Below are 26,494 nucleotides of genomic sequence, written 5' to 3'. Positions count from 1 at the left end.
TGCGCTCGACTCCTGATTAACAGGAGGTGAGACCACGTCAGGGACGGCCCTGAACTCCAGAGAAAACTACAGTATGTAGGCTGGCTAACAGGTACCCAGTGTGATCGGCCTGTCTGTTACAGACCGAAGTCTGTGAATTTTTAAGTAGACAGAGCTTCAAAATCACTCCAAGCACTAAAATACCCAAAAAGGGAACAATATTACATCAAATTAAATATATTAAAATGGGGAGAGCAGAACAAATACATCTGCAGTCATGCATGCATAAGGAAAGAACTGAAAGTGGAGCTACAGAGCCCAGTGAAGTATAACAGAGGCAGAGTGAAAAATCCAGCGTGGATTCCTTCTGCAGCATGTGGCTAAAGGGAAATAACCCTACTGTCTAGAACAGGGGTAGGCAATTCCGGTCCTCGAGAGCCGGAACCAGTTCAGGTTTTCAGGATATCCACAATAAATATGCATAAGATAGATTTGCATCTCAAGGAGACAGTGCATGCAAATCCATCTCATACATATTCATTGTGGATATCCTGAAAACCTGATCTGGCTCCGGCTCTCAAGAACCGGAATTGCCTACCCCTGTCCTAGGATAAAGCACAGTTATTTACCATAACAGGTGTTATCAGGAGACAGCAGGTAGATATTCTCACAACCCAACCACCTCCCTGGGTTGGCTTCTTTATTTTTTTTTTTTTTATTAATTTTCCATTCTTACAGCAATTAATTCACATATAATATAATTAATTATTACATAACATTTGTAATTACAATCAATACATCATATCATAAATAATAAATCCCTCCCCTTTTTTCAATTCTTATTTCCAAAAATTATACAAATCCCTCCCCAATCCTATATATCTACTACCAATGTGCTAAGAAATCTGATCAGTAGAATAATTAGTCAATGGTTGCCATATTTTCTTAAAATTATGAAGATTCCCTTGTTGTAACGCTATTACTTTTTCCATTTTGTATATATGACATACAGAGTTCCACCAGAATGTATAATTTAATTTGGTATAGTCCTTCCAATTTTGAGTTATTTGTTGCATGGCGACTCCTGTCAATATTAATAACAGCTTATTATTATTTGCTGAGATCGGACTCTGAGTTCTCATTGCAGTGCCAAATAGTATGGTGTCATATTAGAGTCCTACATGATTTTCTAATAACTTATTAATTTGGGGCCAAATTAAATTCCAAAAGGCATTTACACAGGGACAGAAAAAAATTAAATGATCTAACGTCCCTACTTCTATTCTACAATGCCAGCATCTATTGGATCTAGTACTATCTATCTTTTGCAGGCGCGTAGGGGTGCATAATACTCTATGTAACAAGAACAATAAAGATTTACATTTACGGTTTACAATAAAGATACATTTGACAGTACATGGGATAGAAACAGTTTACAATAAAGATATGTTTAGTCAGTACATGGGATGCAAGTGGTTTACATTAAAGATTCATTTTGTCAGTACATGGGATACAAGTGGGTTACATTTTGTCAGTACATGGGATGCAAGTGGGTTACAATACAAGTGGTTTACTATCAAGATGCATTTTGTCAGTGTATGGGATACAGGTGGGTTACAATAAAGATACATTTAATCCGTAGTATAACACATGTTACAGTAAGTAACTGCTTTCTACCCTCTTGTTATATCTGTCCTTTCATCCGTTTCCTTGCCACCCTCTCCTCCCCCTCAGGGTTCTACCATTCTCGGTGTCTTTCTTCCTCCACCCTTATATCCTGACATCTCCCTATCTATTCCCAGCTATGCTATCCCTCATGGTCCAGCATTTCTCTTCCCTCACTCCCATTTCCTCCATCACTTTATTCTGCTCCTGGATCCAACTTCTTCCCCACTACCTCTTTTGTATCCCTCCTTCTCATCCACCCCCCATGTCCAACACCTCTCTTTCTCCCTTCCGTGTGCCCTTTGTCAAATCTCTCTATCCCCTTCCATCACTCTCTCTCCCTTCCTCCCCTGCATTATGTGCAATTTCATCCTCTCCCCTTACCATGCATGTCTCCCTCTCATCCTCCTGTGTCACCAACTTTCCTTCCTCTCCTCTCCTGTACTCTTAAGGCTTGCTTCTTTGGGTCGTGGTATCAGCAGCGACTCTCACATCCTGTTTGCCTTGGAGAGACTTCCAGGTTAGCAGCAGGCAGCGTTTGGGAATTACTGCCGATACTGTGACCCAAAGATGCTGACACGGTTGAGATTCTGCACAGGAAAAGGGAATTCGGGGCGACTGTGCAATTCTGCAGAAATTACTCAGTTGCACAGAATTCCCCCCGGAGCAATTAAGGTTATATTAGTTTGAGGATGCCATTTACATTATTATGCCTAATAAAATGTGTCCTATACCTCCAGACTCCTGAGAAGAGGCTATGAAAGAGCTTTGTATATCCCAGGTCTTTTTCTACTTCTTATGAATCTTCAATATTTCTCACCCCATCCCATTTTTGTTGAGAACCCCCCTACCATTTTGTCTTGCATTCCTCCTCTCAGATCCTGTCCTTTCCTGCAGAAATACACAAGCGCCTCTCAGAAATGGCCAGCCAGGCAGCTCCCACCTCACATATTGAGCAGATGCTGATGGAACTGAAGGTTCAAGAGGAAAAAAACCAAATGGCCTTGGATGCTCTAAAGGATCAGATTGAACGCATGCAAACTGAAAACAGGTAGGTCCTGGAAGAAAGAGCTAGACAAACTGAATCTCGACTGCATACTTATAAAATTATGAAGAGGCTTCCACCAGAAAAATATTTTCTACTTATTGGCTGGAAGACAACTTAGCTAGGGATTCCTACTTGTCATAGAATAGAAACATGATGGCAGATAAAAGCATAATGGTCACAGAATCCATTGTCTCCTCTCCCTAAGAGATCCCACATGCTTGTCCCATGCTATCTTAAATTCAGATACAGTTTTTATCTCCACAACCTCTACTGGGAGGCTATTCCATGCATCTTACCCCCCTTTCTGTAAATAAGTATTTTCTTTGATTATTCCTGAGCCTATCACCTCTTAACTTCATCCTATGTCCTCTTCTTCCAGAAATTTCCTTCCTTTGAAAAGTCTCGCCCCTGTACATTAATGCCACGGAGATATTTAAACGTCTCTATTATATCCCTTCTCTCCTGTTTTTCCTCCAGAGATACATATTAAGTTCTCTAAGTCTGTCCCCATATGATTTATGACAAAGACCACTAACCAATTTTATAGCAGCCTTCTGGACCGACTTCATCGTATTTATGTCTTTTTGAAAGTGGGGTCTTCAAAACTGCCACAGTATTCCAAATGGGGCCTCACCAGAGACTTCTATAATGGCATTATCACCTCCCTTTTCCTAATGGCCATTCCTCTCCTTATGTACTGCAGCATCTTCCTGACTTTGGCTGTAAAAGCGAGATACACTCAGGAATAATTCACCCTGTTTGCAAAAAAGAAGAACGCTATGGGGTGCTTAACACAGCAAAATGGCCTAATGTGGGACACGCTAAAGTTTGTTGCATTTGTTTTGCTGTCTTCACCAACGTGGTATTTATTTATTATTTATTTATTTACTTTTTTGGAAGGTGTGTTTCGGGTGGAAAATTGGGCATGGAAATGCTATTCAGATAGCATAGTAACATAGTTTATCCCAGGACAGGCAGCTATTCTCACATGTGGGTGACATCATCCATAGAGCCTGTGGATAGCCTCGCAAGCAGACTTGCTTGTAGAAACTCAGAAGTTTTGAGTCTGCCGCACTGCGCATGCGTAAGTGCCTTTCCGCCCAACACAGGGTGCGTCTCCTCAGTTCTCAGTTTTCCACGGAGCCGAGAAGTCCATCTTTGACGTTCTGCGCTGAACTTAGTTCGCTTCGTGCTTTCTCTCACCGCGGTTCATGTTTTATTTTTATTACTACCGTGTCGCTGTGCTTTTCTTTTGGTTATTTTTTTTAAAGTTTTATTTTTCATCAACTGACTGGTTGGGCCTGCTGCACACCCTCAGCCTGCGGGCTTTGACTTTGCAGCGACTATCTTTCCTTCTATGTCCTGGCTGGTCACGGGCTTCAAGAAGTGTAGCCAGTGCCTCAACCTCGAGCCCTTGAAACGTTGTCAAGTTCAAATAGAGAAAATTTTCAGTATGGAAACCTCTACTACACCCTCAACCTCAACATCCGACTCGGTCAGGCCTGCTGCAGGGTATCCTCCTGCCTCCATGACTCCAATCTTGAGTCTCATCAGACCTTCCTCGTTTGGAACGTCCTTGACCTTGAGTAAATCTGCCAAGTCTTCTCCTGAGTCAGATACCTCAGCAGACGGTTCCAGTGGTGGTCCTCAAGCTACCTAAGCATCATTCCTCCAAGTCGAAGCATGCTTCCTTTGCCACCTCGGAGCCTTTAGCCTCAGCAACTAGTCCAGTTTCAGACTCGGATCTACAATTGCAGGCTACCATCCAGACCATTTTAAAGCGAGAATTTGTTCAGTTACTGAGCAAATACAGTCCTGGCTCAACTCCAGGGTTTTAAATTATAATTTTATCTGTACTACTTATTTCAAGTATTTTATTGATACTTCCTGGTTTTTCTAAAGAACTTGGTCAACACAGGCTTTTAGAGTTTCAGCAAGTCATTGCCACTTTAGCACAGCTCAGGTTGCAACTTCTTCAGTCATCTTATGATGCCTTTGAATTTTCCTCAAGGGTCACTGCATTCTCGGTAATGATGCACCGCCTGGCCTGGCTTCGCACCATCAATATGGATCCCAATCTTCAGGATCGTCTGGCTAATATTCCTTGTGAGGGCAATGACCTCTTTGATGAATCGATAGAGGCCGCCACCAAGATGTCTGAGCATGAGAAATCCTTTGCTTCCATTGTCAGACCAAAGCCTAAGCTAGCTCCTGCAAAGCCTTCTCAACCTCTTCCATCCTATCAGAGGGGTTATCCTCCGAGGGCAGCTTCTTACACTCGAGAAGCAACAGAAACCTCAGCCTTCTTCTACACCCAAGGCCTCTCAGCCGTTTTGACTGTCTCAAACAGAGCATAACCTCCATTGTTCTGCCTCTGTCCTCTCCCCATAGGAGGTCATCTCCATCATTTTTACTATCGATGGCAGATCATTACATCCGACCTCTGGGTGCTGTCAAAAATCAGGGAAGTGTACTTTCTTCATTTCGCTCAGATTCCACCAAAGCTTCCTCCAAGAGAGTATCTTTCCAATCCATCCCAACCGTCCTTTTTCTTTAGGAAGCTCAAGCTCTGCTTCATCTCCGTGCCATCAAGGAAGTTCCCTTGGAACAGGAGAGCAGGGGGTTTTACTCCCGTTACTTCCTAATTATGAAGAAGACAGGCGATCTGCGCCCCATTCTGGATCTCGGGGCTCTCAACAAATTTTTGGTCAAAGAAAAAATTTTGCATGTTGTCCCTGGCATCCCTTTATCCCCTTCTAGATCAGAACGATTGGTTATGTTCTCTAGGTCTCAAGGAGGCTTATACTCACATTCCCATTCATCCAGCCTCCCGTCAATACCTCAGATTTTGGGTGGGGAATCTACATTTTTAATACAGAGTGCTACCTTTCAGCCTGGCATCATTTCCCAGAGTGTTCACCAAGTGCCTAGTGGTGGTAGCAGAAGCTATAAGGAACCATGGGCTTCAGGTATTCCCCTACCTGGACGACTGGCTCATCAAAGATTCTACATCTCAGGGTGTTATTGTAGTGACCCAATGGACTGCATGGTTCCTACAAAGCTTGGAATTCGAAATCAACTATCCCAAATCCCACCTTCAGCCCTCTCAGAATCTACAGTTCATCGGAGCTCTCCTGGACACTATCCAGCTCAGAGCATTCCTTCCTCAGCAGCGTCTGGATGCTCTTCTTCAGCTGTGTCACAGTGTCTTCCATTTCTTCACTCTCAGTGAGACACATGATGGTACTACTTGGTCACATGGCCTCAACCGTTCATGTGACTCCTTTTGCTAGACTTCACCTCAGAATTCCTCAGTGGACCCTGGCATCTCAATGGACGCAGACTTGCGAACCACTCTCTCGACACATTACAGTCACTCCTTCATTGAGGCAGTCTCTCCACTGGTGGATGCTCGCTTCCAATCTCTCCAGAGGATTACTGTTTCAGATGCCCCCTCATCAGACAGATTCCTTGACCTACGCTTGGGGGGCTCACCTCGACAGTCTCCTTACTCAAGGATCATCCGTGTCATATCAATCTGTTGGAACTCAGAGCGATCTTCAGTGCTCTCAGAGCTTTTCAACATCTTATTCATGACTAGGTAGTCCTCATTTGGACGGACAACCAAGTCACTATGTACTGTGTCAACAATCAGGGAGGAACAGGATCTCTCCCTTTTTGCCAAGAAGCTCTGAAGGTTTGGGATTGGGCAATCCTTCACAACACCTTCCTGAAAGCTGTCTACATTCAAGGAGAGAAAAACTGTCTGGTGGACAAGTTGAGTCTTCTGCAACCTCACGAATGGACACTCAATTCCTCGCCTCTTCATCACATTTTTTCTCAGTGGGGAACTCCTCAGATAGATCTCTTTGCATCTCCCCACAACCACAAACTGCCTCAGTTCTGCTCTAGGGTATACTATCCTCATCGCCTAGAGGCAGATGCTTTTCTGCTGGAATAGACTAATCTCTTCCTCCATTCCCTCTCATTCTTAAGACTCTTGTCAAGCTCAAGACCGATCATGCCACCATGATTCTGATAGCTCCTCGGTGGCCCAAGCATCCTTGGTACTCTCTTCTACTTCAACTCAGCACGAGGGAGCCATACCTTCTATCATTTTATCCGTCTCTGCTTACACAGAGTCACGGTTCTCTTCTTCATCCCAACCAGCAACTTCTTCATCCCAACCTGCAGTCTCTACATCTGTTAGCATGGTTCCTTGTGACATAACTTCACACCTTCAGTTTTCTCAATCTGTCAGACATTTTACATGCTTCCAGAAAACCTGCCACCAGACAATGTTACAACCAGAAGTGGACTTGGTTTTCTGCTTGGTACGATCTTCATCACAAGGAGCCTCAGTCTGCATACTTGTCTTCAGTTCTGGATTATCATTTTCAATTGTCTCAATCTGGCCTCAAATCCACCCTCTGTTAGAGTCCATCTCAGTGCAATTGCTGCTTTCCATCAACCCTTAGAAGGAAAACCTCTTTCTGCTCATCCTGTGGTTTCCAGATTTATGAAAGGACTTCTCAATATCAAATCACCTCTCAAACCATCTCCAGTGGTTTGGGACATCATTGTTGTACTAGCTAGACTCATGAAGCCTCCATTTGAACCAATGTCTTCAGCTCATCTTAAATATCTCACTTGGAAAGTGGTATTTCTCATTGAGATAACATCTGCTCGCAGTCAGTGAGCTACAAGCTTTGGTAGCGGATCCACCATTTACTGTATTCCATCATGATAAAGTGGTGCTCCACACTCATCCAAAATTCTTACCCAAAGTTGTCACAGAATTTCATCTCAATTAATCAATTGTTCTTCCAGTGTTTTTCCCCAAGCCTCATTCTCAACCTGGAGAAACAGCTCTTCATACTCTGGATTGTAAGCGTGCTTTAGCCTACTATTTGCAAAGGACTAAATCACATTAATCTTCTCAATTTTTTGTCTCCTTTGATCCAAACAGGACATCCAGTTTCCAAGAGGACGATTTCCAACTGGTTGGCTGCTTTCATTTCGTTTTGTTATGCTCAGGCTGGGCTGCAACTAGAGGGTTGAGTCACAGACCACAAAGTTAGAGCTATGGCAGCTTCAGTAGCTTTCTTTAGATCTACTCCTATTGAGGAAATCTGCAAAGCTGCCACTTGGTCCTCAGTTCATACATTCACCTCATATTACTGTCTGGATTCCTTTTCCAGACGGAATGGCCATTTTGGACAAACAGTATTACAAAATTTATTCTCCTAAATGCCAACACTTCCACCATCCCATTCTGGTTAGCTTGGAGGTCACCCATATGTAAGAATATGCTGCCTGCTTGTCCTGGGATAAAGCACAGTTACTTACCGTAAAAGGTGTTATCCAGGGAAAACAGGCAGATATTCTCACAACCCACCCACCTCCCCTGGTTGGCTTCTTTGCTGGCTATCTGAACTGAGGAGATGTGCACCCTACATCTGCCTGCAGCCTCCCAGGGGAAGTGGTAACAGTGAGGAGTATATCAGAATTTAAGAAAGCATAGGACAAACACAAAGAATATCTATGGGAAGAAGAGGGTTGTAGAGACAAGGCTGTTGGTATACTTGATAAACTATATAGTCTCTTTATACCATTGTTTCTGAATAAATGAGGGGTTGGGTGCTATCTGCATGACAGTAGCAGTGTTGGCCACATAGAAAGTCCTGCACCTGCTCAGAAAAGCCTTCTAGGCCTTGGCTTTGCTTTATGAGAAGCATTCTGCATGGGTGCCACTAGATGACATTGCTGTTATAGATAAGCAACAGTTATATTGAGGTATCAGTCTCCTGAGAACAAAAGCAGCCTTGCAGCATCAAGCTTACTGAGCTCTGAGGTTCTGTTTTTTTCCTTTCTTTGCAGAGCGAAACCTGTGAAGATGGATCTGAAGGAGGAGAAAGTGCCCCTGATTCCATTTTCTTCTAACTCTGGCCCTCTGTCTTCTGAGATCAGGTATTAGAACTATGAAGAGATTTCTACAGGGTGCTCAACAGATTAGATATGTCTCTCACCCTCAGACTGTGCTTGTCCTCTGTAAGGGGGAATTTTACCAAAGAGCTTTTTTGGTGCATGACTGGGATTTTTATAAGACTACCTTGTGTCCAGAAAAAATGGTACTACAGGAAAAGGCACTAACATTAGAGGGAAGGCTTCTTGGTCAGCCACGTGCAAAAACTGCAGCCCTGCCATGAAGTAATGGCGACTAGAAGGCAGGAAGGATGCTCCGGTATAGTCTCGTGGGAGGGGTGCATGGAAGTAGTTGGACCACAGGAAGGCAGGAGGGAGTGAGCATGCGCCACGAAAAGGAAAGGAGATATGAACTTGGGATAAAGGAGGGAGTATGTTGAGACACGGGAGGGGCACAAACTTGGGACAAAGGCTGGAAGGAGGAGGGCACAAATGAGACACAAAAGGGAGGGAGCACATTTGGATACGGAAGGGAGGAAGCATGAATTTGGGACAGAGAAGGGAGAGGGAAGGAAAGAAATGCTGAGGATGGGGAAGGGAATAGAAAGGGAGAATTATTGGGCATGGGTGTGTAAGTGAGACGGAAAGAAAGATGGTACACATGGGAAATGGAAGAAAGAAGAGAACTGTTGGGCATAGGAAGGGAGAGAATTGAGGTACAGATGCATAGGGAAGAGAAAGATGAGAGGGAGAAATGTTGGATATGATGGTGGAGAGGGAACAGTGGGATATATTGAAAAGGATGCAAAAGGATAGTAATGGAGGGAGAGATGTAGCATAGTGCTGGAGAGGGGTGATAGAAAAAGAGATGTTGGGTATGGGGCTGATGGGCAGGGACGAAAGATGCACATGGTCCAGGGGATGAGAGGGTGTAATGTTTGATGTGGTAGTAGAAAAGGTGGGAGAGATGCACCCTGGATCCCTCTCTCTCTTTCCCTACTCCTTTTGCAGCAAGAGAGGGAATGAGAGAAAGAGAGATGATGGACAGTGAGAGAGAGAGAGGGAGCCATGTTGCATATGGGGGTGGAGGAGAGAGGAAGAAATGCTGTGCAGGAGTGGGGAGGGATAAAAAGAGGGAGAATGATCCAGGATAGAAGGGAGTGATGATGCTGTACAATGGGAGGGAGGGAAGAGAGAACCAATGGAAAGCAACCACCTGAAGAAGAATTTGCAGAAGACAGGAAAGCAGAAATTGGTGGATGATGATAAATCTCGTAATTTCAAAACCATCCTGATCTTTAAAAACACAGTTTTAACCACTGATGAGATATGACTACGAAATTGCAGGGACAAATCTAGAAAAAAAGTCAAACTCTTGATTTCTTGTTGTATTAAAATCTTCAGCCCTGTATATGCAAAACTATGGGGCTCCTTTACCACCAGTAGGGGAGAGCCACAAGATCCTTGCTTTGGAGACATTTAAGCTAAGACAGTTCAAGGTCATCCATGAGTTAATTTTATTCATTTTTGGAAGACAGCAATCGTTTCACCCTGCGCCCAGTCAGCTGGAAATTCAAAAAAGAATTGAAGATCATTTGCATAAATTTGATATTGTACTCCAAGATCTAAGAACAATTTACCAATCAGTGCCCTATTTTACACATGGAATTTCTACCTGTGGAGGGGCATAATCAAAACATATATCTAAGTCTGATTTGGGCGTATGTCACTAAACATACTACTTTTGCCCTATATGATTTACAAGTCTGAATTTTAAATTCATTTGCAGTAATTCTCTGATCCATATTTTCAAACTTAAGATCAAGATTATCCATTCGTTTAGTAAGATCTTGTAGTTTTAAGGAGTTGTCAGTGACAATTTCTTTAATTATTTTCAGCTCCGCAAAAATGTCACCAGTGTTTTCCTTGGGCAACGGCACTTTAGACGGTGTCGTCGGCTCAATCTTTGATCTTTTTGTAGTTCCCGCACTAGTGTCAGCCATTTCATTTTTCATCTGCTTACTCGTTGCCATTTACTCAACAGACTCAAGAATAGATACTCAAGTGATATTGTATAAGTTTAAGTGTTAATATTTGTTGCACTTGTTGTTAGATGAAAAAATAAATAAAGAACATAAAAAAAAAAAAAATTTGATTAAATGCCTATCTTGAATTCTAGGCATTTTACATTAATAAAAATGGGTTACAAAATTTAAAATTACAGACATGGACAAACAAGATAAGCGGACTTGACATATAGTTAAACAAAATGGATGAGGGGAGAACTACAATATAGCAAAGAAAAGAAAAATTCAACGGATAAACAGTAGGAATAGGGTAGGGAGACCTTTTTTGTCACTGGACACCTTAGAGAAGCAAAAAAGGAAAAAAAATCATTGTTCAAAAGCTTCCTTATAAAAGAAGCATTTTAATGCTCCTTTAAATTTATCTAAATTTTACTCCTCCGATATAAATAGGCAGCGAGTTCCAGATCGTAGGGGCAGTTATGGAGAAAGTAGCTGCATGGCGGGTACCAGTGATCTTTAATAAGGGCACTTATGAAAAGGTGCTGAGTAGCAGATCTTAACGCTCTTAGAGGGCCATGTGGTATGAGAAGTTTATCTATGAAGGCTGGTTCTTTAACTTTATGGGATTTGAATACTAAGATGGCAATTTTATATAATATTCTATATGGGATCAGTAACCTTGATAATCTTACCTTGATAATCTTCTTTCTAGTAGAAAGTCATATGAGTCTTGAAGGTCCACTCTGTCAGATTTCAATTAGCCTGCTTGCTCTCTCAGACACGTATATATTTCCAGATGTTGGTGTCTGTTGTCAGACAGTTCCAAAGATTGATTGATTGATCTCTGTTTAAATGAGAAAAGTGAGAGGCTGTTTAAATGAGAAAAGTGTTAGTGCTGGTTGCACCCAAGTAGGTGGTTTGTTAATTTTCAACTTGTTCTGAGTTATAATTATATTGGCATTGACTTGTTGCAGATCAGAACAGAATTGGCTTGTCAGGGAGTACCCCATTTCCCGTCTCCTTATCTATCCTCTTATAGGAATTGTCAACTGTTTTGATACGAACTGAGGAGCTAGATCACAACCCAGAGATGCAGGAGGCGGAGCTGAGAGGAAAAAATAGATGATGTCTTCTACAAACTCATGAGTAAAGGAGGATAACCCAGTGGTTCAAGACTTTCTACTAGAAAGAAGATTATCAAGGTAAGAACCTAATCTTTCCTTTCCATAAACAAGACCAATTCCCTATCCCTCATACCCTCAAGAGCTTATTCTTCAGGTGTTGTTTGTCTTACATTTTGAGGAGGACACCAAAGGGGTTCTACGAGTGGTGGATCCTCTTCTCAAGGGGATTCTGACAGCTTCTCATTCTTTTCCCAAGCATCAGGATCCCTGGGATTTCATGCATGCTTAGTGGAAGACTCTGGATGCCCTTTTTCGGCTGGCACAGTCCATTTTTATCCTATTCCTGAACCTAATAAAGATTCTTTTCGGTCACTGGTTGTGGATGCTGTGGTTTCAGCCATTGCCAAGAGACATACTGTTCTGGTGGAGGGGGGTTTGGCCTTGAGGGACCCCCAGGACTGGAGGATGCATTGGCGTACCTTCTTCAGAAGAAGCCAGTTCCAGTTTCTTAAAGCTCATTCCACTCAGGGTCAGGTGGCTTCCTGGGCTGAGTCCTCTCTTGTGCTGCCAATGGATATCTGTAAGGCTGCAGTTTGGTCTTCTCTGCATTCTTTGATGTGTCACTACTGGGTGGATGTTGAGGCATGTCGGGATGCTGTTTTTAGTGAGCGCGTTCTTATGGTGGTCCTTTGGGGGTCCCACCTGTGATGGGTACTGCTTTGGTACGTTCCATCCGTCTGTGCCAGTCTGGAGGGACATTAAGAAGAAATTAGGTCTTATCTGCTAATTTTCTTTCTTTTAGGCCCTCCAGACCGGCACAGAACCCACCCAGTGTTTTGTGGTTGTTGATGCAAAGATTTGGGTTTTTCTTGGGAATGTGATCTCATGATTTTTGTTCTTTTTGCCTTTTTCTTTTTCTAGGGAGCATAAATAGGGTGACCCGTCAAAAGCGTGCAGGACTTTGGCACGCCAACAATCCCGCCGCAACATTTACGCGCAGGACAAATGCGTGCCACTATAATAATAATAATAACTTTATTCTTGTATACCGCAATACCATGGAAGTTCAATGCGGTTAACAATAGAAGAGACTGTACATTTACAGCGATGATACATATTATAGTGTTGTTACATTTACAGAGATGTTACATAAATAGCAGTAATAAAAAGGCATATACTAAAGAGGAGGCTGTGCGTATACAGCGATGTTACATGTTATAGCGGTGATACATTTACGGTGATGTTAAATGTGAGGCAATGATAAGGCAGGGCAATTAGATAAAACAGAGATTGAGTAAGAGAGGCCATAGTGGCTTGGGAGGGGGGCGTAGTCAGAGGGCATGGAGGCATATCGAGATCAGGAGGGTGCAGGGAAGGGGGGAAGGCAGCGTTAGCGGAATTTGTCGAAGAGGTAGGTTTTTAGTGACTTCCTGAACAGGTGGTAGGGCGGGGAGTTGGAAATGAGGGCAGTAAGGCAATTGTTCCATTTGCCCGCTTGGAATGCTAGGGTTCTATCAATGAATCTCTTGTAGAGGCAGCCTTTTAGGGAGGGAAAGGTGAATAGGTGGGCGTTTCGTGTGTGAGAGGGGCCTGCTATTTCAAGGTGCTCAGGCAAGTAGATTGGGGAAGATCCTGTTAGAGTTTTGAAACAGAGGCAGACGAACTTAAAGATGATCCTTGCCTCTACTGGAAGCCAATGGAGTTTGGTGTAGTAGGGGCTAACATGGTCGTATTTTTTGAGATCATAGATGAGGCGGACGGCCGCATTTTGGACTGTTCTAAGACGTTTGATGGTATTTTTATAGGATCCCAGGTAAATAATGTTGCAGTAGTCTAATATGCTTAATACCAGAGATTGAACGAGTAGACGAAAGGCTTGATGGTCGAAGTAACGTTTGATGGTGCGCAGTTTCCAGAGGGTAGAGAAACATTTTTTCACCTGGGCACTGGTATGGTCATCGAAGGTTAGAGTGCGGTCCAGGATGACTCCAAGGATTTTTATGGTGGGTAGGATAGGGTAATCTAGCCCATTCAGTCTGAGGGAAGTGTTTGTTAATTTATGGTTGGGACTCGCTAGGAAGATTTTGGTTTTTTCAGAGTTCAATTTTAATTTGAGTTTTGAGGTCCACAGTTCTAACTTGGTGAGGATAGATGCGATGAGTTTTTCCGTTTCTAGAGTGAGTGAGGTAATGGGAACAATGATGGTGATGTCATCTGCATATATGAACGATTTTAGGTTTGAGTTTGCTAGGCTTCGTGCCAGAGGGGTCAAGTAAATATTGAATAGGGAGGGGGATAGGGGAGAGCCTTGTGGGACTCCACAAGGGTTACGCCAGTGGTGGGAGAAGGCTCCATTACTGTGGACCTGGTAGGTACGGTTGGTTAGGAAGCCTGTGAACCAATCTATTACCTGTCCGGAGATGCCGATGGAGTCAAGGCAGTTGAGCATAATGTCGTGGTCGACCAGGTCGAAGGCGCTGCTCAGATCGAATTGAAGTATCAGGGCACTTTTACCCAGCGAGAACAGGTGGAGGAGGTAATTTGTCAGAGCAGCTAGGACGGTTTCGGTGCTGTGGTTTTGGGCAGAAACCGGACTGGGAGTCATGAAGAATATTGAACTTGTCGAGGTAATTCGTAAGGTTGTTGTTGACAAGACCTTCCATGAGTTTTTGGAAGAGTGGTATGTTGGCGATGGGTCTGTAGTTGGTGAGGGAAGAGATTGGCTCCTTGGGTTGTTTAGGGATAGGGGAAATGAGGATGTGGCCAAGTTCGGACGGGAAGTGTCCAGTGGACAGGCATAGGGATACCCAATTGAAGAGTTCTGCTTTGAATGATGGGGGGGGGGCGCATTTCATGATGGTGGGAGGACAAGTGTCTAATAGGCAGTTGGAATTGGCGTATTTAGAGTAAAGTTCGAGGAATAGATTCCAGTCAGGATTTTCAAAGGAGGTCCAGGACATGTCGGCTATTGAACCTTCTATATCTGCTGCGTGTAGGTTGAGTGGGGGTTCGGGGCTGGGAGCTGCAAGAGACAGTTTTAGAGTGTGGATTTTGTTCACGAAGTGGTCGGCTAGAGTGATTGCGAACGGAGGGAGGTCGGAGGTGGGGCGTTTGTGAGAGTCTATGTCGAATAGGGAGTTAACTAGTCTGAAAAGTGCTTTGCTGTTTAGAGAAGGGGAGTTTATTAGTTGGGAGTAGTGTTTACTGCGCTTATCGATTATCTGTTTTTTGTATTCTTTGACTTTCAGTCGCCAGGTAAATCTGTCTGAATCAGACCCTGATTTACGCCAGATTCTTTCAAGTTTCCGGACTTCTCGTTTTATGGTCAGGAGGTCCGCGTCAAACCAGCTGTTTGAGGGGCGAAGAGTTTTCGAGCGAAGTTTAAGAGGGACAGTGGTGTTAAGAACCTGGTCGCTAAATTTTTCCCAATTTAGGTGGAAGTTGGGATCTACGTCGGAGTCGGAGATGAGAGTGTAGTGTGACCAGAAGTCTGCTGGATTAAGATGTTCTCTTGTCCAGATGAATTGCTTTGTATGGATGGGGTTAGGCTTTTTGTTAGGTTGTTTTTTGTGCCAGGCTAGTTCAAAATTGCACAGGAGGTGGTCAGACCAGGGGGTATTTGACCAGGTTTGGTCTAAGAGACTTATGTTGGGAGTGGTGTTGGTATTGGAGAGAAAGGTGATGAGGTCGAGGTGGTGACCTTTGTGGTTTGTGGGGGATTGGAGAAGCCTAGTGACGTGAGGAAGGAGAGAAGGTCTGCGACATTTGAGTTCTCTTTCTGTTCTAGGTGTAGGTTGATGTCTCCTGCTAAGAGATTGTAGGTGCCTGCTGACGAGTTCGCAAGAAGGTGCTCGTAGAAATCGTCTTTTGCTTGATTCCATTTATTAGGGGGTATATAGAATAGCGTGACGATTAGGTTATCTATACAGTCTGTTTTGGAAATTTTGCAGGTGAGGATTTCCAGGTCCTTGGTTGATTTAGAGTCTAGGACATGGAAGTGAAGGTGATTATGGAGAATGATAGCGAGGCCACCTCCTCTTTTTGAGTTTCTTGAGAGAGTGATAATTTTGTAGTGTGGAGGGAGAATGTCCCCTATGATGGGGTCCTGGTCGGAAGTGAGCCATGTTTCGGTTAGGAGGACAATGTCTAAGCGAGTTTCATCCAGCCAGTCTTTGATGAGCTGGGCCTTATTTCTAGCTGAGCGGATGTTCAAGTAGGCACAAGGAAGAATGGATTGTTGTGGGGGGCAGGAGGGTATCGTATATTGCAGATATTTTAGAGATTGTTTTCTTTTAGGAGTTGGTCTAGGAGGGTGGCGGGTGGTGTTGATCACAGGAATTGGGAAAGGACCTGCTTCTGTGCAATCGTGTATAAGTCAATGAGGGCAGAGGAATTTGTCAGGACCGGGGATTCTAGTCCAAGTAGTGTAGGTTGAAATAGGTTCAAATGCTAGAACATTTGTAATCCAGCCTCTTGTGCTAAGCAGATAGAGGAGGAGAAAGGCGGGGAGATTATGAGTGATGCTGGTCATGTTAGTCTGGTCGGGAGGGGGGAGGAAGATTCAGAGGGGGGGGCAATCTGTGAGGCTAGTGTGAAGGGGAGGCCAAAGCTGGGTTCGCAAGGGGGAGATTGAGGGGTGTTGGGGGAAGAGGAGGGCTAGGGGAGAGGCTTGGTGAGGGGCAGCTAGGTGGAAGCAGCAGGCCTGGGAAGGGAAGAGAGAAGAGAATAAAGGGTAAGATGGGTAGGCTAAGGCGGATACAAACACGGGGTATGTAAGCTAGAGTGCAGAGGGGAGGCTTATGAATGAATATAGATTCAGGGCATGTAAACTGGAGAGATTGTGGAGAAGGTAAATCTATGACTATGAATAGGTCATAAGATGGAATTAAAGGTAAAAATCTGTAACAGGTATGAAGTAGGAGTCGTGGGTAGATACAAAGAATAAATCTGTGAACTTGAGAGAAGATGATCAGATCAGGGAGGCCGCAAGCAAGAGTCAAGGAATATAGTACGTGGCCCTCGGGAGTTAGTGACACTGAGTTAGGTGTCGGTCTTTGGCGGCTGAGCCCTTGAGAGGGCTGGAAAGGCAGGCCAGATGCCGAAGTGGCTGCTGGGGGCGGGGCAAACCGCCGAACGCGATGCTCCTCTGGTGCAGTGAAGGGGGACGACTCGATCTCCCTTCCCCTTCACTGTGCTGGAACAGGGAAAAAGGCCCGGTCTGCAAAGCCCTTAAGAGGGCTGGAAAAGCAGGCCAGGTGCCGAAGTGGCTACTTCTGCTGTTCCCGTTTGTGGTCTGAGGGTGTGTGTGGAGGGGAACCCCCCCTTTACACTTAGAAGTGCTCGTGCTCCGGTTGGAGTGGGGACTACACTGAAAACTCCTGAAGACTGAAAAATGGAAGGAGAATGGGAGTTTTCAGTGTAATGGGGGGGTTACCCCCCAACACCCCCCCAACGGGATTGCAAGCACATCTAAGTGTAATCGGTGGGTTCCCCCCATCCTCCCCTCTTAGCACAAACAGAAATGGCAGAAGTGACGGCGCTCATTTGTCCTGCACGCAAATCTCACCGCAGGATTGTCGGCACCCCAAAGTCCTGCACGCTTTAGTTATGGTACCATAAATAGTGGTTGTGGAGCAGCGACAGCTGGTGTAGCTGGCGGACTGTAGGTTTAGTAAAGGTTGCCTGTTCCGATCCTCTTCCAACAGTTGTGCTCTGTTTTGCATTGTTCACTATTTATATAATATATAGCAAAAGCTTTTAGTTTTGTGTTCTTGCTTGGCTATTCGTCAGACTGATTCTGTGAGGGACTGCACATCCCACTGGTACTGTTAGAATTCAGTGTGCTCTCAGTCTCCACCTGCTGGCAGAGGAGCATAAACCATCTGTCTGTGCCGATCTGGAGGGACTAAAAAAAATAAAATGAGCAGGTAAGACCTAATTTCTCCTTTAAATTGCTCTGACCTATATGAATTTTGCACAATTAATAATAAAAAAAAAGTTACATGTGTAGAGTGTTGTGTTTTTTTTAATTAAGAAAAATTATAAAGGAAAATAACCTTTATAAATGTGAAAATACAATTTACATTAAGATTGCAGGTATTTTTGCTTAGAACCCTTCTTTTTGGGCCAGCGTAGGGGGAAGTTGCCAATGTTGGCTACTCTTAAGAAGTGTAATTTTACTGTTATCCCACTTATTAGTAACTAGGTCTCATTGCCTAAAATAGGACTTGTGCTAAAAAGGTCCATCATGTCCAGCAGTCCGCTCACGCGGTGACCCATCAGGTCCAGGACTTGCATATTAATTCTCTTCAATCCCCTTTTCCTTCAGGAAAACATCTAATCCTTTCTTGAAACCCAATACCATACTCTGTCCTACCATGCCCTCTGGAAGCGCATTCCAGGTGTCCATTACCCTCTGGGTGAAGTAGAACTTTCTAGCATTGGTTCTGAATCTGTCTCCTCTTAATTTATCCGAATGCCCTCTCATTCTTGTAGTCTTTGAAAGTTTGAAGAATCTGTCCCTCCACTTTCTCTATGCCCTTCATGATCTTGTAAGTCTCTATCATGTCCCTTCTAAGCCTCTGCTTTTCCAGGGAAAAGAGCCCCAGTTTCTCCAATCTTTCAGCATATGAACACATTAACAGTAGCCCACATTGATAACTATGCCCCAAAGTGTGTGATTTTTGAAAAGTTGAGTTTTGTGGGTTAAAATCATTGTTCTTTAGCACTCTCCAGACCAGTAGAGGTTAATCTTTACGAATGGGTATATATCCAATCATGACCAGCAGGTGGAGACTGAAAACAAAACTGTGGGACAGTATATAATATACTCCCTTCTCTATTTACACCAGTCTTCTTTCAGTCTCCAGGTGTTGAGTGATCTGTACCCATCTCCCCTGGTAGGGCTGTTGGAATTTGTTTAGGGGGTTTCTAGTCCCTGTTTTTGGCTGGACAGAGATTGGGCGGGCCCTGTTTGGGGGTCCGTCCGACCTCGGGGGTGTCAAACCTGGCGGGTCTCGAGCAGGTCCCTCCCCCCACTTACTCCACTTCCCCACATTTTTTTAGAGGAGCCTCAGCAGTAAGCCTTGCCCCCTAAATCAAGTAAGGCATATTGCTTCGAGAGCCTGTGGAGTCTGTTCTGTAAAAAAAAAAAAAATCCTGAGGTAGTGCCGGTCTGCAGGGTTGCTTCCCTGTCAGTTTACTGTTTTTTACTGTATTTTTTCATCTAACCGGCACTTTGTTTCTAGCTAGGTCACGTATGGAGCTTTGTGCCCTTCTCCGGGGGAGTGGGACACAATTTGGTCCAGCCGCGAGGCACTCGCGGCCGGCCTGAACTCGGCGGTTTGGGCCGGTGAGGTGGTGGAGCTCCGTCGGCAGCAGCTGCAGGCGCCCAGAGCTCCCCGCCGATGGTGCCTCTGCGAGTCGGCTGGGAGTAGTGGGGAAGCCCGGTCTTCCCCAACCGCCCACAGAGGGATTCCCCGAAGGATTCCCTCTCAGCTGATTTTTTTTGACAGCTGATGCCGACTTGCCTGTTTTAGCGGCTGGGACTGTTCAGGCTTCTCAGCCGCTACAGGCTATGGAGGGAGCATTTTTGGCGGGAACTTCGCCATTTTCTCTGTCTGGCCCCTCCATTTTGTCTGCAACCTCAGGTGACCTTCCCCCTGTATTGCAAATACAGGGGCAGGTTTCAGCAGGGACCCCTGCTGGGGCAGGAAGTCCCTGGGGACCCCCAGGGGATTTTTGCCCCCAATTTAATTTCTTTCTTTGTGCAGACAATTGGGGGGTCCCCCGTGCACCTGGGGGGGTTTCAGGGGTGGTTTCCCTCCGTGCCCCCTGTGGCTTTGCCTCCCTCTTTTTGTTTGGCGTCCCCTCTTCTGGATTGCAAATTGGTGGTCGGAGGAGCGTGTGGGCATGATTGAGGACCTGGCCGCTTTGGCGGGCTTCCAGGATCCTCTAGAGGGGACGCCCGCTGGCAGCAGGGCGGCGGGTTTCCCGTCTTCCAGAGCAGATGCGTTTGTGGTGCGCTTTTTATTCAGAGGGATGAGCTTTTAGACCTGATATAGCAGGTCTCCTTGGTGCTGCATTTTTGAAGTTGTGCCACCGGAGACCCCGTGTATGGGGGCCCCTATGCTTCAGGGGGTCTGACCTGTTTCCCGCTCTTTTCCTGTGCGTCAGGATTTTCGGGATTTTGTCCTGGTGCAGTGGACTATGGGCGCCATTTCGGTTGGTGCGCACCTTGGCTCATGGGTATCCCATCCCGGAGGGGGATAGGGCTACCTTAATTTCGCCGATGGGGGACGCGGTGGTCTCGGCACTTACTAAGCGGCATACCGTACCTGTTATGGACAGTTCTGCTCTTAGGGTCTTTGAGGAGCATACGTTAGAGACACTTCTTAAGTATAATTTTAATGTCTCTGCCTTGGGGGTCCAGGCGGCTATTTGTGTGGGGCTGGTGGCTCGCACCGTGTTTCGGTGGTCTGAGCGTGTCCTGGATCGTGAGTCTGATGACTGGTCCTTAGTGGATCAGGAGGTGGTGAAGATTGAGATGACTGCCTCGTTCCTCTTGGTTGTTCTTTGTGACTTGGTGCAGCTAAGTCTGGGACTTTTGGTGGCCGCACGCTGTACCTTGTGGCTTCGCGCTTGGTCGGCGATTGCCGTGTCCAGAACTGAACTTTCCAAAATTTCCCTTTCGGGAGTTGTTTTTGTTTGGAGAGGACTTAGATAAGGTGGTTCAGACTCTGACGGACTCTAAGGTGCCCCGTCTGCCTGAGGACCATGCCCGCCCGGCATCTCGGGTTGGCATTGCCCGGGGGCATCTGCGGGAATTTCGCAAGTTTCGCCTTGGGCATGGGACTGCTTTGTTTCCAGGCTTCCGGTTTTTCCCCTGGGTCGGTTGGCTTAGCGCATGCAGTCCTTTCAGGGGGCCCGTCGGGGGTCTGGGAGTTCCCCCCCAGTTCCCCTGCTGCCCGTCCTGAGCAATGGCTCTTTGCCGGCACCCCCTTTGGTTCCTGTGGGTGCCCGGCTTCGCAACTTGTTTTCCAAGTGGGCCAAGATCATGTCCGATCGATGGGTCCTGGTGGTGGTGCGGGACGGTTATGTTCTTGAATTTTGCCCGCTCTCTGCCGGATCATATTTAGCCTCTCCATGTCAGGTGGCTTGGGAGACGCTAGCCTTTCGCCAGACCCTTTAGCGCTTGCTAGATCTCAAAGCAGTTGTCCAGTGTCCCCTCAGGAGTGCAGCAGCGGCTGGTACGCCATTTCTGGGGCCCAAAAAGGGCCCTAAAAGGAGGGGACCTTTCGGCCCATCCTTGGTTTAAACCGAGGTCAACAGGGCTCTCAGAATTCCCTTTTATTCGCATGGACACTCTGCAGTCTGTCCTTCTGGCGGTTCAACCGGGGGAGTTCCTGACTTCTCTCGCTCTGCCTTTTCCATTCGGACCTCTCATCAACTCTTTCTTTGCTTTGCAATGTTGGGTCTGCACTATCAGTTCTGTATGCTTCCCTTGGGGCCTGGCCACGACTCCCCGGATGTTCCCCAAGTTGATGGTGGTCGTCATGGCAGCATTGCAGTCGTAGGGCATTCTGGTGCACCCCTACTGGGATGACTGGTTGATTCAGGCGAAGTCGTTGCAGGAGAGCGCCCGAGTTACGGCTCAGGTGGTTGAGTTTCTCCGGTCACTGGGCTTGGTGGTCAACCTTTCCAAGAGTCGGTTGGTCCCAGCTCAGCATCTGGAGTACCTTGGGGTTCTGTTCGACACCTCCTTGGGGAAGGTCTTCCTTCCAGAGGCCCAGGTAAGCAAATCGCAATCTTAGATTCGCCTTCTTTTGGCGTCCCGGTGTCCTCGGGCGCAGAATTTCCTCCAAGTCTTGGGGTCGATGGCAGCGTTCCTGGATGTTGTGAGGTGGGTGCGGGCCCACATGTGCCTCTTCAGTATGCTCTGCTCCATAGATGGTCACCCCAGAGGTACAGTTTGGAGGTCCCTGTCCCTCTGCGAGGCTTGGCGCGCTGCAGTCTTCATTGGTGGCTCTAGACCTCTCATCTGGTCCAGAGGGTGAGTCTGGATCTATCGCAGTGGACGGTGCTTCTCACGGATGCCAGTCTCCTCGGTTGGGGGGGCTCAGTGTCTAGGTCACTCAGCTCAGGGCACCTGGTCCATGGAGGAGGCGTCCTGGTCGATCAACGTGTTGGAGACCAGAGCCGTCCGTCTGGCACTGTTAGCCTTCTGCTCCCTCTTGATGGGCAAGTCGGTCAGAGTCCTGTCTAACAATGCCACAGCGGTGGCTTCTGTCAATCGTTGGGGCACAAAGAGCGCTCAGATGGCGGAGGAGGCGGCTTGGCTCATGCTTTGGGCGGAGTCACGCCTTCATGACCTCTCAGCCTCTCACATATCCGGGGTGGAGAATGTTCAGGCGAACTTCCTCAGTCACATCGTAGATCCCAGAGAGTGGTGTCTCAGCCCCATGGCTTTTCAGTTGATAGTGCAGGCTTGGGGTCAGTCCCGGATGGACCTGATGGCCACTAGTGGCAATGCTGAGGTGTTCCGCTTCTTCAGTCGTGGCAGGGATGGACTGGCCGAGGGTCTGGATGCTCTGGTTCAACCATGGCCAACAGAGGGGCTGTTGTGCATGTTCCCTCCGTGGCCATTAGTGGGCAGAGTTCTTCTCCGCATTGTTCGCCATCCGGGTCTGGTGGCTCCCGATTGGCCTCGACATCTGTGATACGTGGATCTAGTGACACTCTGGTGGAGGATCCTCTTCCTCTGCCTCCCTTGGACGACCTTCTGACGCAGGGTCCCATTCCCATGTTCGACCCGTCTCCCTTCTGTCTTACGGCTTGGCTTTTGAAAGGGGTCGCCTTGGTAAGAAGGGGTATTCAGGTAGGGTGATCTCTATACTCTTGGGGTCCTGGAGGCTTTCTACCTCTCAGGCTTCTGTGTGGGTTTGGCACTTCTTTGAGGGGTGGTGCCAGGTGTGGGGGGTGGTCTCTCTTCACGCTTCTCTGCCTAACATCCTAGAGTTCTTGCAAGATGGCCTGGATAGAGGCCTGGCTTCGGCTTCTCTCCGGGTTCAGCTTGTGGCCTTGTCAGCCTTTCGGGGGTTTGTGACAGGTCAGCGTTTGACAGCCATTCCTGATGTGATTCGTTTTTTGCGGGCGGCCAAGGTGCTCAGACCTCCCGTGCGGCCCTCTGTTCCCTCTTGGAATCTCAGTCTGGTTCTCTCTATTCTGATGCACCCGCCCTTCGAACCGTTGGGCGGCTGCTCTTTGAAGGACTTTACTCTGAAGGCGGTCTTTTTGGTGGACATTTCTTCCGCTAGGCGTGTTTCTGAGCTACAGGTTTTCTCTTATAGGGCTCCCTTCTTGGAGTTTTCTAGGGAGCAGGTTGTCTTGAGGCCTGTTCCTTCTTTTTCTGCCGAAAGTAGTTTCTCCTTTTCATGTCAATCAATCTGTGGTCCTCCCGGTCTTAGGTAGTTGGGAGGGCTCTTCTGAGCAAAGACAGCTGTGCAAGTTGGATGTTGGTCGGGTCCTTCGCTCTTATGTGCAGCGGACCCAGGAGATCAGGAAATAAGATCATCTCTTTGTCCTTCTGACTGGTCCTCTTAGGGGGGCTGGCGCTTCTAAGGCTACTATTGCACGCTAGATCAAGGAGACTATTGCTTCCGCTTCTCTTCTGGGTCAGAAGCCCGTTCCGGAGTTTCTCAAAGCTCATTCTACTCGGGGTCAGGCGGCTTCTTGGGCTGAGTCGTTGCTCTTGCCTCCAGTAGACATTTGTAAGGCTGCAGTTTGGTCTTCCTTGTATTCCTTTGTCAGACTCTTTCGGGTAGATGTTCTGGCGTGTCAGGACGCGGTGTTCGGTGTGCATGTTCTGGTGTCAGCCCTTCGGGGGTCCCGCCCGTGTGAGGGACTGCTTTGGTACGTCCCATTTGTAAAGATTAACCTCTACTGGTCTGGAGAGTGCTAAAGAAGGAGAAATTAGGTTCTTACCTGCTAATTTACTTTCTTTTAGCTTCTCCAGACCAGTAGAGGTCCCCACCCTGTCTGTTGTTGTTGTTGTTGTTGGGGCTGTTTCGCAGGCAGTTTTTGTTTTTTGCTGCGGGTTCTAGTATTTTTCTAGGGCCGGGGAGAATTAAAGAACAGCGGCTGTGGCTCGGCTGGCTTAGCTGGCGAGCTGTGGGGACATTTTCCTTCTGGTATTTCTCCTCTGCATTTTCCAACAGCATTTGGGTATGTTAGTTGTTACTCCTGTTCGGAGTATTGTTTATTTCTGTTTCCAGTTCTTAGTTCTGCTTGGCTATTCGGCAGACTGATGTAAATAGAGAAGGGAGTATATTATATTCTGTCCCACAGTTTTGTTTTCAGTCTCCACCTGCTGGTCATGATTGGATATATACCCATTCGTAAAGATTAACCTCTACTGGTCTGGAGAAGCTAAAAGAAAGTAAATTAGCAGGTAAGAACCTAATTTCTCCTTTTTCTTTCAGGGCACTATACTTGTCCTATCTACAGAATGGGGGTAGTGACCCTAATGTCCTTGCTCAGCTTTATGACCTGCAGATGGAAGTGACCGTGTTTGAGAGAACTGGAAAGAAGCCAGAACACAAGGAAACAAAGAAAAGTATGAGGTTCTTCCTTATACTTGTACACACAGTCTCACATGCACAAATTCAGACTCATGAAAAGTATGAGGTTCTTTATAAGAACTGCCACACTGGTTCTGACCAAAGATTCATCAAGCTCAGTATCCTTTTTCCAACAATTGCCAACCAAAGTCACTGGTACCTGGCAAAATCCCAAAGAGTAAAACACATTTTATGCTGCTTTTCCTAGGGATAAGCAGTGTGAAGTAGCTGGCTGCCTTACTACTTCGCTGGGATCCTTCTGAAGGAATGACCACAGACAAGCATCGTATATTCCAAACCAGATAGTACTTTTATTGTTAGTATAAAAAGTTATAGCAACTGTTCCGCCACTTATTTCTGTCAAATGGGATGATCAGTGACATTCAGAAAATCACACAAACAATATAAAAGCATAGACAATAATCCTTTATTTACTTATATAAATATATGCATATAAAAATGGAATAACTTCACCGCGATCACAAGCATCACCACTTCTCACAATTGGTAATCCCTTTCAATTGATAGATGGGTAGATCACAGGACTTCCCCATAGTTGCAACAAGATGGATTCGGATTCTGTTGGAAAGTCCCATTTCTTATATAGGGTGAGAACTGCTGAGTCCATGATTACACAAGCTGAATTTCTGCTTCCCTAACTACGACAGTTCATGGTTACACAAGCTGGATTTCTGCAGTACACAGCTTCCTTAACTATGACTCAGACACACCTGGTTTTACTGTTCTTTTGTTCTTGGTTTTTGCAACGGTCAAGATAGCAAGCAAGCAGATGGTTTTACTGTTCTTTTGTTAGCAAGCAAGCAGACTTGAAGAGACATGTCACATAGCCTTAGAAGTTTCAGTTATACCCTGGCCATAGGCATAACAGCAATGTAAGCATATCAGAAGTAAACTTGTATTATCAGTCTGGAAATACAATGGAGAGATTTATAGACAGAGGCCAGCACATTTCTGAATGTATGTTGAGCACTCTGCCCCACCCTGCACAAGCATGGGGTTTTATACACAGTTTTTCTTTGTCCTGTGAACACACCTCCAGCTCTGTTCATGTACCATCCCTATAGGTGCAAATCTGCCGCCTATCTAAACCATCTCCAGTCCACGCCTTTACCCTCCTCAGAGGTGCCCAGGACAGGAATGTTTCTCGAACTTTCTTTTCTTCACATGTGTACACCACTTCTGGGGATTATCCAGGGCAGATTAATTCATCGAGGGCCCCTAGGCACACAAATACACTGGGCCCCCTGCCCCCCCCCCCACCATGCCCCGCCCCCCCCCCCATTTATTTACTTACTTATTTATTTCCATTTTCTTTTTTTTTTTCTTTTATTTTAAAATTCAAAACAACAAAGATCCATACCAGTGCAGTGTACAGTTTTGTTTTGTTTTAAACTCTTTATTCATTTTATTTTCAACATCAAGTGTACAAAAATTTCAACAATAAGATATCACATCACTTGAATATTTCAATAATTATTAAAATGAGCTTTATCCCCCCTCCCACCTATTTCATCTTATATCCCAAATATTAAAATATGCAATAATAATATCCAATTTTTTAATATTAAAGTATCCCAACCCACCCTCCCCCCCTTTCTTCCATTAATATCCCATAAGGAAAAGAAACAAGTAATCATTAATCATTATAATAACTTATTAATGGTCCCCACACATCCTTAAACTTATTAAAATAACCATTTTGTACTGCAAGCAATCTTTCCATTTTATATAAATGGCATACTGAATTCCACCAGAAACTATAATTTAATCTAGAACAATTCTTCCAATTATACGTTATCTGTTGGATAGCCACTCCCATAAGGATCATCAAAAGCTTATTGTTAGCAGCAGAAATTTGATACTTAGCCCTCATACTCATTCCAAATAAAACCATATCATAAGATAATGTCACATGATTTTCCATCAAAAGATTAACTTGGTCCCAAATTGAATACCAAAAGACCTTAATAAGAACATAAGAGTTGCCTCCGCTGGGTCAGACCAGAGGTCCATCGCGCCCAGCAGTCCGCACACGCGGCGGCCCATCAGGTCCACGACCTGTTAGGTGGTCCCTGCCTTTTCCTATAA

General features: G+C 45.7%; 1 protein-coding gene across 6 annotated transcripts in view; it reads left to right on the top strand.

Moving 5' to 3' along the window:
- Nucleotides 1-26,494, top strand: part of CCDC17 (coiled-coil domain containing 17) — a 432,057-nt gene that overhangs the window by 171,178 nt on the left and 234,385 nt on the right. For 5 of the 6 annotated variants that reach the window (XM_033915898.1, XM_033915896.1, XM_033915895.1 and 2 more), the window contains 3 exons: nt 2,542-2,695; nt 8,573-8,662; nt 24,248-24,381. In XM_033915898.1, the coding sequence (XP_033771789.1) occupies nt 2,542-2,695; nt 8,573-8,662; nt 24,248-24,381 (378 nt within the window). Of the gene's footprint in view, nt 1-2,522; nt 2,696-8,572; nt 8,663-24,247; nt 24,382-26,494 lie in introns of all 6 variants that reach the window. The other variant, XM_033915900.1, reaches the window with a different exon arrangement.

This window comes from Geotrypetes seraphini, chromosome 12 (assembly GCF_902459505.1).
Source record: "Geotrypetes seraphini chromosome 12, aGeoSer1.1, whole genome shotgun sequence".
In the NCBI taxonomy this organism is placed as follows: domain Eukaryota; kingdom Metazoa; phylum Chordata; class Amphibia; order Gymnophiona; family Dermophiidae; genus Geotrypetes; species Geotrypetes seraphini.
This window is presented reverse-complemented; position numbering and strand designations above follow the sequence as displayed.